At 45.4% G+C, this 14,021-nt stretch overlaps 1 protein-coding gene across 2 annotated transcripts in view; it reads right to left on the bottom strand.

Moving 5' to 3' along the window:
- The window catches only part of mpp7a (membrane palmitoylated protein 7a), a 261,584-nt gene that overhangs the window by 164,412 nt on the left and 83,151 nt on the right, over positions 1-14,021 (bottom strand). For both annotated transcript variants that reach the window (XM_042308490.1, XM_024393190.2), the window contains exon 3: positions 835-1,070. In XM_042308490.1, coding sequence (XP_042164424.1) covers positions 835-871 — 37 coding nt within the window. In that variant the 5' untranslated portion in view covers positions 872-1,070. The remainder of the gene's footprint in view (positions 1-834; positions 1,071-14,021) is intronic.

A 14,021-nucleotide genomic window follows, 5' to 3' on the forward strand; every position in this document is an offset into this window, starting at 1 on the left:
GATGCGTCTGCACACAAACACTCACACACTCATGCATGCACATTCATAGACAAGGAGACAGGCTCCAATTGGAGCAAGGGTTGACCCGTAACCTCTGACCCCTGACATCATCTGTCTGCGTGTTGACAGACCTGACATGTTCCCATCTCTGACATCACCACAACGAGGCAGACAGAGTCACTGACACATGGCGGGAGGACATATGTGTTAGACATTATCACTCAGAGACAGACAGATGTCGTGGAAGTGAGAGTGTGTGTGTGTGTGTGTGTGTGTGTGTCTGTGCGTGCTTGACATTAGTCTGCTGTGAACACCTGTGAGACCTTATGAGACCTGTGGGGCCTGAAAGAGAGCATCAGAAGAGTAGTGAATCACGTCACTGTGCCATTGTAATGCATTAGGGATAGGGTTCAGTGTTGTAAATGTACTGTAGGGGATAGGGTTCGTTGTAATGCCTAGGGGATAGAGATCAGTGCAGTAGATATGAGGAGACACTACATTTCAGTATATAGCCTTTGGGTTATATATATTCATTTAAATGGGGGTTGAGGATGGTATTCAGAGGATACAAGGTTCAGTGTAGTAGTTGTAACTGAGTTCAGAGCCGTGGATGAAGACCAAACGGTTCAGGGGATATAGTGGGTACTACAAGGCTTTTTTGTCATACCTACAGGAGAGACCGAATTCAACACATGGGAATAAGGAGCCGGGTTGAGTGTGTACAGCCTAAAGGGCACAGAGTTCAGCGCAGTGGATGAAAGGGATAGGGTTCGGTGGATATAGTGAGTAGGAGAGAGTGAATAGGGAACAGAGTTCATCCCATCACATCAGTACCTGAGTCATTTCCAGATCCGGTGGCCAGGGCCGGCATGGTTCCTGCCTGGCTGAGGAATATCACAGTGGGGTTTGAGAGTGGCACCGCAATGCACAGCCACACTGCAGCAGCCAGTAGGGGTAGGGTAGAGTGTAGGGTTCTGGTCACTGCTCTCCGCTCCTGTCCTCTCCTCTGTCTAACTCCTCACTCCAAGCTGTCTCTTTCCAGGCATCATGCCATAGGCATCCGGTGTTCCCTGGAAGAGAGAGGAGAGAACAGAAATGTAGGCACTGCTCGTCACCTCACCGCATCCACCATCACATGCACGAATGTGTGTGTATGTTTGTATGTGTGTGTTTGTATGTGTGTGTATGTATGTGTGTGTGTGTGTGTGTGTGTGTATGTGTGTGTGTGTATGGGATAGTAGGTTGTTGGACCTGGAAGAAAGTGGATGTACATATCAATGAAGGAGGTTGTTCAGCAGAGGAGAGCAAAAATGTGTTGGGCCATAAACATGAAGGGTCAACTGTGAACACACATATACACACACGCCCTATTCCAGACCTTCGTTACTCCCCCTTTCAACGGTCAGGGGAAACATAGGAAACACAATCCGGCTCACGGGTGAGAGGGAGGGGAGGGAGAGAACACCACAGAGCAGACCTGTGAAAAATCTAACGAGCGTGGTAACGCGTCGCTTCGTAAATACAACCAGTCAACTGTGAATCAATCCATCCACATACAGGGGGAAAACAGCAAGAACAAGGGGAAAAATGTCAAACATGTAAAAACGTTAAGAGAAAATCATTTGCCAGTTAATCTCGCCTCAGACACAGCAAGGGTACTACCCCCCCCCAGCTCCGGCCTATAAAACACAGCGGAGGAAAAACAGCTCATGTGCTGCTAGGCTAATTGGAAGAAGATTCCCTGATATTCCCTCTATCCCTGACAGATGTGTGTGTCCCTGTTTCAGGATTCTCCATCGAGGAAGTGGAGGATTCCAGGGATGTCAGGAGTCAGGACACCAGAGGAGGAAACACACACCTCCACACACATGCTAAATACACACACACACACACACACACACACACACACACACACACACACACACACACACTGTCTCTCTCTCTCTTTTTTGGACAGTATAAAGGCCTATAGAACATGACATAGATCATGAGAGATAGCTGTGCAGGTGGGAATGTGTCAGTGTGCTAGCTGCAGTCAATGACTCAGAGCGCTGGGTCTGACGGGGTCAGTCAGGGAGCAGGCCTCAGAGCACATGACTTATTGACCTCTGTACTCGATCCAACCCTGTAGCGCAGCTGCACGCTGGCATTAGACACACACACACACACACACAAGGGCTGGGGTTGTGGCGGGGTTCACTGGGAGGCCCCAGCCCCTCGCCCTCCCAGTTCCTCATACACCCCTCCTCGACCCTCCACCCCTCCTCGACATCCTCCAGCCCTGGCTGGCCTTGACTCACGCCCACACCTTGTTATTAAACGCTTTACAGCTCCGCCACACACACACTCCCCTGTATGCTCCATTTCTCCCCCTGGCCACTTCACTAGACCCTAAGGGCCCCTACCTACCATGTCCATGTCCCTCTCTCTCTCCATCAACTCCTCCTCTCCTTCTCCTCCTATCTCCTTCCCTCGCTAACCATGCCACTCCGGTCTAGGCTACTGAATGCCTCCCCTTAGCCCAGGCAGCCATCAAAGCTGGGCTGAAAACGTAGATAACAGTGGCCAGCCAATAACATTTACCCTAAGGCTCCTACCCAAACAACATGGGGCTCAATGACCCACGCTAGACTTGCCCCCTTCGAAGTCATGTGCCAACTGCCAAGCTGCAGTCACTACCGATCTACTCCACTCTCTGTTTGACACCCCCCCCACCCCACCCCACCCCTCCCTATGATACAACACAGGTAGCCCAACACAGGATGGCTTAAAGGCAGAAAGGATAAAAAACAAAAATATTATCTAACATGAGCCACAGCCATCTCTCTGATCCTCTCTACCTCCCTCCCAGCTCCATGCCTCCACTACCAATCTACTTCACTCTCTGTTTGACGCCCCCCACCCCTCCCTATGATACAACACAGGTAGTCCAACACAGGATGGCTCAAAGGCAGAAAGGATAAAAAACAAAAAATATTATCTAACATGAGCCACAGCCACCTCTCTGATCCTCTCTACCTCCCTCCCAGCTCCATGCCTCCATGCCTCCTATGGTGGCAGCTGAGTTCTGACAGCTTTTGGCCCTGTGCCTGAGGCGCTGTGCGTCAGGGTGTTCTAGCTGGCTAGCACCGCTAACATTCAAAAGAGCTTCCAGGCAGCTCCACCATGCTCTGCTCTCTCTCTCAGGCCAAAATAACTCCATCAGGAACCCTATTCAGCGGGTCCAACACACACACACTACCTCCTTTGGACCCCTGAACGGAGCCCGATGGAGCAGCACACACACTGGGTCAAAGGGTGTTGGAGCGTACACTAACTATTCCGCCTCAGGTCTCAGGCACCTGGCTCCGCTGTGTGCTGTTCCTATGTGGCTTGGGGCTTTAGCTGTATTCTCAATGTGTTTGGGGAAGCTGCAGAGTTGTTTTCGATTGAAAAAAAACATGCAGAACTTAGAGTGTTTCCCAGCACATACAGGAGCCACACACTAACACACAACCCCCAGTGGAGCAATCTGTATCCTGTACAGGAGCGAGTGCTTCTTGGCTGTGGTGTAGATCACGGACGGAAGGCTTAGCCACCCTGAATGTGTATAAGCACACACACAAGTCTAGGTGTAAATCTGCGGCAATGCGAGTTCAATGGTGTCTGACATGCCGGGTTGTGAACACACCTCGGGTACGACTGTTGCTCCAGGTGAGGCAAAAACCTGCTGTGGAAAATATCACTGCAACAAATGGGCCAGGAAAGACCGCAGGCAAGCCCGCCGGGCCCGGTCATTTAAAACATAGACGTTTAGTTCTAGCGGTTTGAACTGTAAAACAGAAAATCCGGAGGTAAAACGTGGTAAATTCACAGATCAACAGTAAAGAAGGTATCACTTTTCCGTTCTGAGGGAAAGTGTAGGACGAGGGACGATTCAAACCTTGCAACTCCTTTGTTACGCCTGCTAGATTTGTAGCACAGCTGTCTTTCTGCACAGGGCTTGGTTTGTGGAGACTGGAGAGTGAGAGAGCCACAGAGAGCGAGAGTGCATGTATAGACCAAACTGTCCAGTGCAATCAAAGTTTAGTGGTGTTCCACACAATAAGCCTACATACATCCCATAAAAAGCGGAAAAGAGACCAGCAGAGACCAGGGCTATGTCCCAAAATGGTACCCTATTCCCTTTGTAGTGCACTACTTTTGACCAGACATCTGGTCAAAAGTAGTGCACTACAAAGGGAATAGGGTACCATTTTGGGACACGGCGGGGCAGCTCAGCGACAGCAGGCGCCTCAGGCCTGGACCACAGGATCCTACAGGATCTCTCCAACAGCTCTGCTACTTTGAACACAGAGGACAAAAGCAGCAGCAGTCACTGAGCTCATGTCAAAAGAATTGTCCCGTGCTAAATCCGCTCTGTATTTCACAGTCACAGAAAAGGTTAAGGGACAGGGGTAAGGTTTAATCATAACAGTATGATTGGAATGACAGACAGAGCGGGACCTGGTAGGGAGATTGATCTGCCTGCAGTGCAGGTCTGCAGGAAAATCGGTTGTAGCGTCTTTCGGGAACGGCATCCCTAGAAGGAATTACAGCAATATTCCCAAATTAAGTGGGATCCATCTTTCCGTCCAGAGCCCTGGAAAGGACAGGAAGAGTGCCGCAGCACCATGAGCTCCTGAGACTTTTACAGTGCCCGAAAGGCCTGTAACCACTGAACTTCAAGACATAGTCCAAATCAAGATGCTAAATTCAGCCATGCCTTGGTACGCCTCTGTACAAATCACAGAGAATCAGGTTTGAGTGTAGAGGGGGGAGGCAAAGCAACTTTGCCATGTGGAAAAGAAAAGAGCAAGGAATGAGCCCGATTGTAAGGAAAGGCATGCCTTCTACTTCTCTACTTGTCCCATGTGTAACAGACACACACAGCGCCCTGAAATGGTGCTGTCGCCATCTAGTGGCCCAATATCCAACTACAGCCAGAATCCCCTCTACACTTACTACTACATCACAGCTGGAAGTAACTCTGGACAAGAGAAACTTCAGCACCTTACCAAACAAAGGAAGGCTTGCATCGCATGTGAGGAGACACAATGTATCTGTTTAGCCTTACTCAGTGTGAAACCTGAAGTCTGATCAGTTATTTGAAGAGAAAACAGCTCGAGGGGTAAAGAGGGGGGATATGGAGGATAGAGAGGGATAGGGGATGAAGAAAGGTTGTTATTTTTTCCCCTTTTCAAAAACAGGTCCGTCCGGCCAGGCCTAGGATGCGCGGGGCCGCCAGGGACCCAGCTGGAAGTCGAAGAGAAGGAGAGAGAGGGAAGGAGAGAGAGAGAAGAAGAGAGGAAGAAAAACAACAGGGTATGAAAACACATGCTCTTCCTCTGACATCAAAATAAACTCTACTATCCCCGGAGGTAAACAGATGACAGACTAGGTTAGTCCAATGTCTAATACTGAGCGAAAAACACTAGCAGTGCATCTCATTCTCTGGAACCCAACACATCCTTGGCTGCACCAAACATGAAGACGAGGTGAGAGGAAAACGTGTAGTGGTCTCAAGTGAGACATGGAGAGGGTCTGTAAATGAACACCATCTTTCACAGGCAGCAGGCGTAAATGCTTCAGCATCCAGGCAGGCTCAGGCTACTCATTCCCTGGGTTGTCAGTGTAGAGTAAAGGGTAGGAGTGGAGTCAGGTGGCCCCAGGGTGCTGTTGGGAGATTGAGTTTTCTCCGTGGAGGCAATCCCACGCAGGGTCAGAGGAAGGCCAGACACTTGCCGGGAGGATTATAGGGCCACCGCGTCCCATCCATCTGTCACACAAACTCACACACATAGCCAGCGAGTGACACTGATACTGATCCTCCTTCTCCTCACATGACAGTGACCAGAGAAAACAACCCCCACTGCTCCATCTCGTCCTAGGCTGCCACAGCTTCTCCAGTTCTTAGCTCAGTGTGTGTTTGCGTGTGTGTGTGCGTGTGTGTGTGCGTGTTCGCGCTCTGGTCAAAAGTAGTGCACTATATACGGAATATGGTGCCATTGGGACATATCCATGGGTTTGCTGTGATCCTGATAGTGTTTAATATAACACGAATCCAGTCTCATGGAATAAAGATGTTTTTAGTGCTCTAAGATTTAGTAGCCTACGTATCAAATGGCACCCTATTCCTTAGTGCACTACCTTTGACCAGGGCCATAGGACTGGATCATTGCTACTCTGGATCATTACTGAACTCAAACTTACAGACGCATACAAAGCCCTCCCTCGCCCTCCTTCGGCAAATCTGACCACGACTCTATTTTGTTGCTCCCAGCCTATAGACAGAAATTAAAACAGGAAACGCCCATGCTCAGGTCTGTTCAACGCTGGTCCGACCAATCTGATTCCACACTTCAAGATTGCTTCGATCACGTGGACTGGGACATGTTCTGGATAACATCAGACAACAACATTGATGTATACGCTGATTCGGTGAGCGAGTTTATTAGCAAGTGCATCGGTGATGTTGTACCCACGGTGACTACTAAAACCTTCTCCAACCAGAAACCGTGGATTGGTGGCAGCATTCGTGCAAACCACTGCTTTTAATCAGGGCGAGGCGACCGGAAACATGACCGAATACAAACAGTGTAGCTATTCCCTCTGCAAGGAAATCAAACAAGCTTAGCGTCAAGATAGAGACAAAGTAGAGTCGCAATTCAACGGCTCAAACACGAGATGTATGTGGCAGGGTCTACAGTCAATCACGGATGACAAAAAGAAAACCAGCTCCGTTGCGGACATATATGTCTTCCTCCCAGATAAACTAAACAAATTTTTTGCTCGCTTTGAGGACAATACAGTGCCACTGACACGGCCCGCTACCAAAACCTGCGGGCTCTCCATCACTGCAGCCAAGGTGAGTAAAACATTTAAACGTGTTAAACCTCGCAGGGCTGCCGGCCCAGACGGCATCCCTAGCCACGTCCTATGAGCATGCGCAGACCAGCTGGCTGGTGTGTTTACGGACATATTCAATCAATCCCTATCCCAGTCTGCTGTTCCAACATGCTTCAAGAGGGCCACCATTGTTCCTGTTCCCAAGAAAGCTAAGGTAACTTAGCTAAATGACTATCGCTCCGTGGCATTCACTTCTGTCATCATGAAGTGTTTTGAGAGACTAGTCAATGATAATTTCACCTCCACCCTACCTGTCACCCTAAACCCACTCCAATTTGCAATAGTTTCACAGACGACGCAATCGCAATCACACTGCACACTGCCCTAACCCATCTAGACAAGAGGAATACCTATGTAGGAATGCTGTTACCATAGTACCACACCATAGTACCCTCCAAACTCGTCATTAAGATCGAGACCCTGGGTCTCGGCCCCGCCCTGTGCAACTGGGCCCTGGACTTTCTGATGGGCCGCCCCCAGGTGGTGAGGGTAGGAAACAACATCTCCACCTCGCTGATCCTCAACACTAGGGCCCCACAAGGGTGTGTTCTCGGCCCTCTCCTTTACTCCCTGTTCACCCATGACTGCGTGGCCATGCACGCCTCCAACTCAATCATCAAGTTTTCAGACAAAACTAGAGACGACGCGACGGCCTACAGGGAGGAAGTGAGGGCCCTCGGAGTGTGGTGTCAGGAAAATAACCTCACACTCAACGTCAACAAAACAAAGGAGATGATCATGGACTTCAGGAAACAGCAGAAGGAGCACCCCCCTATCCACATCAACGGGACAGTAGTGGAGAAGGTGGAACGTTTTAAGTTCCTCGGCATACACATCACTGACAAACTGAAATGGTCCACCCACAAGGACAGCGTGTTGAAGAAGGCGCAACAGCGCCTCTTCAACCTCAGGAGGCTGAATAAATTTGGCTTGTCACCAAAAACACTCACACACTTTTACAGATGCACAACCGAGAGCATCCTGTCGAGCTGTATCACCGCCTGTTACGGCAACTGCTCCGCCCACAACCATAAGGCTCTCCAGAGGGTAGTGAGGTCTACACAACTCATCACCGGGGTCAAACTACCTGCCATCCAGGACACCTACACCACCCGATGTCACAGGAATGTCAAAAAGATCATCAAGGACAACAACCACCCGAGCCACTGCCTGTTCACCCCGCTATCATCCAGAAGGCGAGGTCAGTACAGGTGCATCAAAGCTGGGACCGAGAGACTGAAAAACAGCTTCTATCTCCAAGGCCATCAGACTGTTAAACAGCCATCACTAACATTGAGTGGCTGCTGCCAACATACTGACTCAAATCTCTAGCCACTTTAATAATTAAAAATTGGATGTAATAAATGTATCTCTAGTCACTTTAAACAATGCCACTTTATGTAATGTTTACATACCCTACATTACTCATCTCATATGTATATACTGTACTCTATACCATCTACTGCATCTTGCCTATGTCGTTCAGCCATCGCTCATCCATATATTTATATGTACATATTCTTATTCATTCCTTTACACTTGTGTGTATAAGGTAGTTGTTGTGAAATTGTTAGATTGCTTGTTAGATATTACTGCACTGTCAGAACTGGAAGCACAAGCATTTCGCTACACTCGAATTAATATCTGCTAACCATGTGTATGTGACAAATAAGATTTGATTTGATTTGGGACAGACCTTAAATCTTTTTTGGAGTGCTCCAACACTTTCTTCTACCATTAATGACGGACATTTTTGGATGTTTTTATTGGCAAGTCCAATTTTTATAAAGCAAATCCATCTGACCCGTGTGATGCTCTGGGTAAACACCTTTGTGCCACTAATAATCAAGTTCAACCAATTTAATCCAGGTCTTAGCAGAACCATCTAACACTCAATTATGTTGTTAAATTGATTAAACGAATTAGACTTTGGACAAAAACGAAACTGTTTAACTAATCAGTGCACCATCATACCAGGTAATTTATTATTTTAAAAATTGTAATGCTTGAAACCACCAGAAATGGATGAATAAGATACTTGGCTACAGAAGTGCCATTTCTTATTGATCTCAGCTTCCGTCCAAAAAATGTATCTTGTGAAATGACATCAACACATACTGGAAGAGTTACTGGATAGCTAAAGTGTCTAACTTAGCTAACGAACTAGTGACGTCGGTCGCAGTGCATGACAAGAATGACACATCGACCAACCACCAAAGTCACACCCCGTTTCTGTTTGAAAATTTTGGAGGGGTTCCAAAAATGGACTTTTAAGCCACACCAATTTAGCCACCAGTCACACTAGCCTATAACAGGATGTGGAATGATCAATATTGCCAGATAGGAAATGCTAATGTTTCACCTAAATGTCTGAACAAATTGTAAACATAAACCCTACTTTCTACAACGGGTTTGTCAAAACAAGCATTGCGATTGGTTGAGACGTGTTCTAAGCTAAAAAAGCTTTTTTATAACTGGTAGGCCTATGAAAAAAAATGGACTACTTGTTTTCTGTTCTATCTGAGAAATCCCTGCGTATCCACTGTCCCATCAGCTCAGCCAGGCAATCCATAAACTTGATCTCCACCCTAAAAAAAAGCATGTAGAAATTATTTCCCCTTGATTCTAGCCTAACATTTGGTTTGCAATAGCCTCTGCCGACTCCCCAACAATCAGATGTTCAGGTTTTCAGGGGAAATGGAAAGAGAGTTTGTGACGTGACTTATACTTCTCGACATTAACAAGGCGACACTCCATCTTAACTCCTCCTCCACATTTACTGGATTGCTTGAACAGTGCAGAAGAGAACCTCCACTGACAGTTTTTTCTTCTTCTCATTAAGACCAGTTTGATCTAGTTTCAGGCGTTTCTTTTACGCCTGCTACATTAGGTTAGGTTTGTACAAACCTTTTCTGACTCGCCGACCTCTACATTTTTAAAAAACTTTGAATAGTGATCTCCACTATCGCACAGAGAATGAACATGTCGGACGAGACAGCAGATTTTCCGATACTGGCAAAATCATGCATCAGCATAATTTTTATGAATACAGTTGAAGTCGGAAGTTTACATACACCTTAGCCAAATACATTTAAACTCAGTTTTTCACAATTCCTGACATTTAATCCTAGTAAAAATTCCCTGTCTTAGGTCAGTTAGGATCACCACTTTATTTTAAGAATGTGAAAAGTCAGAATAATAGTAGAGAGAATGATTTATTTCAGCTTTTATTTCTTTCATCACATTCCCAGTGGGTCAGAAGTTTATATACACTCAATTAGAATTTGGTAGCATTGTCTTTCAATTGTTTAACTTGGTTCAAACGTGTCAGGTGGCCTTCCACCTTAACTTTGTTGTCCTTAAGCCATTTTGCCACAACTTTGGAAGTATGGTTCAGGTCATTGTCCATTTCAAAGACCCATTTGCGATCAAGCTTTAACTTCCTGGCTGATGTCTTGAGATGTTGCTTCAATATATCCACATAATTGTCCTGCCTCATGATGCCATCTATTTTGTGAAATGCACCAGTCCCTCCTGCAGCAAAGCACCCCACAACATGATGCTGCCACCCCAGTGCTTCACTGTTGGGATGGTGTTCTTCGGCTTGCAAGGCTCCCCTTTTTCCTCCAAACATAACAATGGTCATTATGGCCAAACAGTTCTATTTTTGTTTCATCAGACCAGAGGACATTTCTCCAAAAAGTATGATCTTTGTCCCCATGTGCAATTGCAAACTGTAGTCTGGCTTTTTAATGGCGGTTTTGGAGCAGTGGCTTCTTCCTTGCTGAGCGGCCTTTCAGGTTATGTCGATATAGGTCTTGTTTTACTGTGGATATAGATACTTTTGTACCTGTTTCCTCCAGCATCTTCACAAGGTCATTTGTTGCTGTTCTGGGATTGATTTGCACTTTTCACACCAAAGTACGTTCATCTCTAGGAGACAGAACGTATGTCCTTCCTGAGCGGTATAACGACTGCGTGGTCCCATGGTGTTTATACTTGCCTATTATTGTTTGTACAGATGAACGGGGTACCTTCAGGTGTTTGCAAATTGCTCCCAAGGATGAACCAGACTTATGGAGGTCTACAATTGTTTTTCTGAGGTCTTGGCTGATTTATTTTGATTTTCCCATGGTGTCAAGCAAAGAGGCACTGAGTTTGAAGGTAGGCCTTGAAATACATCCACAGGTACACCTCCAATTGACTCAAATGATGTCAATTAGCCTAACAGAAGCTTCTAAAGCCATTACATAATTTTCTGGAATTTTCCAAACTGCACAGTCAACTTACTGTATGTAAACTTCTGACCCACTGGAATTAAAAGTGAAATAATCTGTCTGTAAACAATCGTTGGATAAATGACTTGTGTCATGCAGAAAGTAGATGTCCTAACCGACTTGCCAAAACTATAGTTTGTTAACAATACATTTGGGGAGTGGTTGAAAAACAAGTTTTAATGACTCCAACCTAAGTGTAAGTACACTTCAACTGTATATACAAAAGACATGTCGATACAGGTAAAACAAAACAAAATGAAGCTGGTTTTCTGTCTCAGTTTCATTTTGAAGGGATTGTGCTAGCTGTGTAGTTGGCTAGCTAGCAAGGGGGAAGAGTCGGCATAGAATCGTCTAGTGGGTGGTAGACAATTTTTTTCAGTGTTAGGATTACAATAATTTAATTACAATAATACAACACTTTCTGTAAAATGGTCCGGCAGTAGGCTATAAGTGTAGCCTACAGTGTATTTCTGCTTGATGAGCATGATGATTGATCCGTTGATCCGCTGTCAGCAGCTGCGGTGTCTGCCCATAACAACCTGTCGAACAGACGACCTGAGGGCTTAGCTGGTGTCGTGTCTTTGGCTATGCCGGATTAAGTGATATGACATGCTATTCTATAAAATAATTTCTCCGTAATTAATATTACCTGATTGAGCTAATCATGTAAATGTAATTAACTAGAGAGTCGGGCACCACAAAATAATATTTATAGAGCTGTTATCTTCCGAATAAACTCTTAAAGACCTAGTAATATTTGACATCAATAGCAGTCAATATTAATCGTCATCTTAATTCAGTCTCATCTGAAAATTGTAAATTCTTGGTTATCTGCACGAACCCTGGCTAACAATTTGAATCACCAATACAAAATTGGGTTTAATTATTGATTTACTAAATACCTAACTAATCACACAGAATTACACATACACATAATTAAATCATAACTTGATTACAAATTACGTCATAAAGGAAAACGTCCCGAGCGGGTGGAACAGATATGACAGTGAAAGAGGGGAAGACTGGGGAACAAAGGGCGAAGCTGTGCTATCGTAAATACAGTATCTTATGCATTCTAAATTACCGCCCATTTGGAAAAGGAAAATGCAATAAATATTTACTCTGAGCTACGCTTCGGTAGGTTGGTGGTAGATGGAAGGCCGTGTTGCCAAACCGAGTCCTTTGAAGAATGTCTCTGGTTGTCAATTGGATACGTTGTAGTAACGTCGTTGGGTGATAGACGGGATACTCTGTCTGTTCCTTCCTAACCCTCGTTGCATCTGCTGTTGCTAACTCAACGGCTAGGAGGTATCACTTCTGTAGTTCAAAGTTCATACCATTCGCAACCAAAGCTCACGCTGATGTTGGCTTCGTTCTGTAGTTATTATCTGAACCATTCTGACATAGGACCGTCGTCCTACATCCTCGGAACAGGAGGTTATATTGTCGTCAAGGGCTTATATATATATATATATATATATATATATATATTATTATTATTATTTTTCACCACCTTTATTTAACCAAGTAGGCAAGTTGAGAACAAGTTCTCATTTACAATTGCGACCTGTCCAAGATAAAGCAAAGCAGTTCGACACATACAACAACAGAGTTACACATGGAGTAAAACAAACATACAGTCAATAATACAGTAGAAACAAGTCTATATACGATGTGAGCAAATGACATGAGTTAAGGGAGGTACAGGCAAAAAAGTCCATGGTGGCAAAGTAAATACAATATAGCAAGTAAAACACTGGAATGGTAGATTTGCAGTGGAAGAATGTGCAAAGTAGAAATACAAATTATGGGGTGCAAAGGAGCAAAATAAATAAATAAATAAAATAAAAACAGTAGGGAAAGAGGTAGTTGTATGGGCTAAATTATAGATGGGCTATGTACAGGTGCAGTAATATGTGAGCTGCTCTGACAGCTGATGCTTAAAGCTATTGAGGGAGATAAGTGTTTCCTGTTTCAGAGATTTTTGTAGTTCGTTCCAGTCATTGGCAGCAGAGAACTAGAAGGAGAGGCGGCCAAAGAAAGAATTGGTTTTGGGGGTGACCAGAGAGATATACCTGCTGGAGCGCGTGCTACAGGTGGGTGATGCTATGGTGACCAGCGAGCTGAGATAAGGGGGGACTTTATCTAGCAGGGTCTTGTAGATGACATGGAGCCAGTGGGTTTGGCGACGAGTATGAAGCAAGGGCCAGCCAACGAGAGCATACAGGTCGCAATGGTGGGTAGTATATGGGGCTTTGGTGACAAAACGGATGGCACTGTGACAGACTGCATCCAATTTGTTGAGTAGGGTATTGGAGGCTATTTTGTAAATTACATCGCCGAAGTCGAGGATTGGTAGGATGGTCAGTTTTACAAGGGTATGTTTGGCAGCATGAGTGAAGGATGCTTTGTTGCAAAATAGGAAGCCAATTCTATATTTAACTTTGGATTGGAGATGTTTGATGTGGGTCTGGAAGGAGAGTTTACAGTCTAACCAGACACCTAGGTATTTGTAGTTGTCCACATATTCTAAGTCAGAGCCGTCCAGAGTAGTGATGTTGGACATGCGGGCAGGTGCAGGCAGCAATCGGTTAAAGATATATAGGAAGGGAGAGGAGGGCGTGTTTGAAAAGTTTTATAGCCCATGTCCCTTCACAGGGGCGTTCCACTGATTTCATCCCATCACGAATAATTTCATATTCAAACATTTAAATTGAACAACAATTCCATGTGAATCCGATAACTCTGATGTGTAGACTTTCCACTGTAGAGTTTATGTCATCTTATCATTGATGAGAAAGTCTCAGATGACAACCG

Source organism: Oncorhynchus tshawytscha, linkage group LG29 (assembly GCF_018296145.1).
Source record: "Oncorhynchus tshawytscha isolate Ot180627B linkage group LG29, Otsh_v2.0, whole genome shotgun sequence".
Classification (NCBI taxonomy): Eukaryota; Metazoa; Chordata; class Actinopteri; order Salmoniformes; family Salmonidae; genus Oncorhynchus; species Oncorhynchus tshawytscha.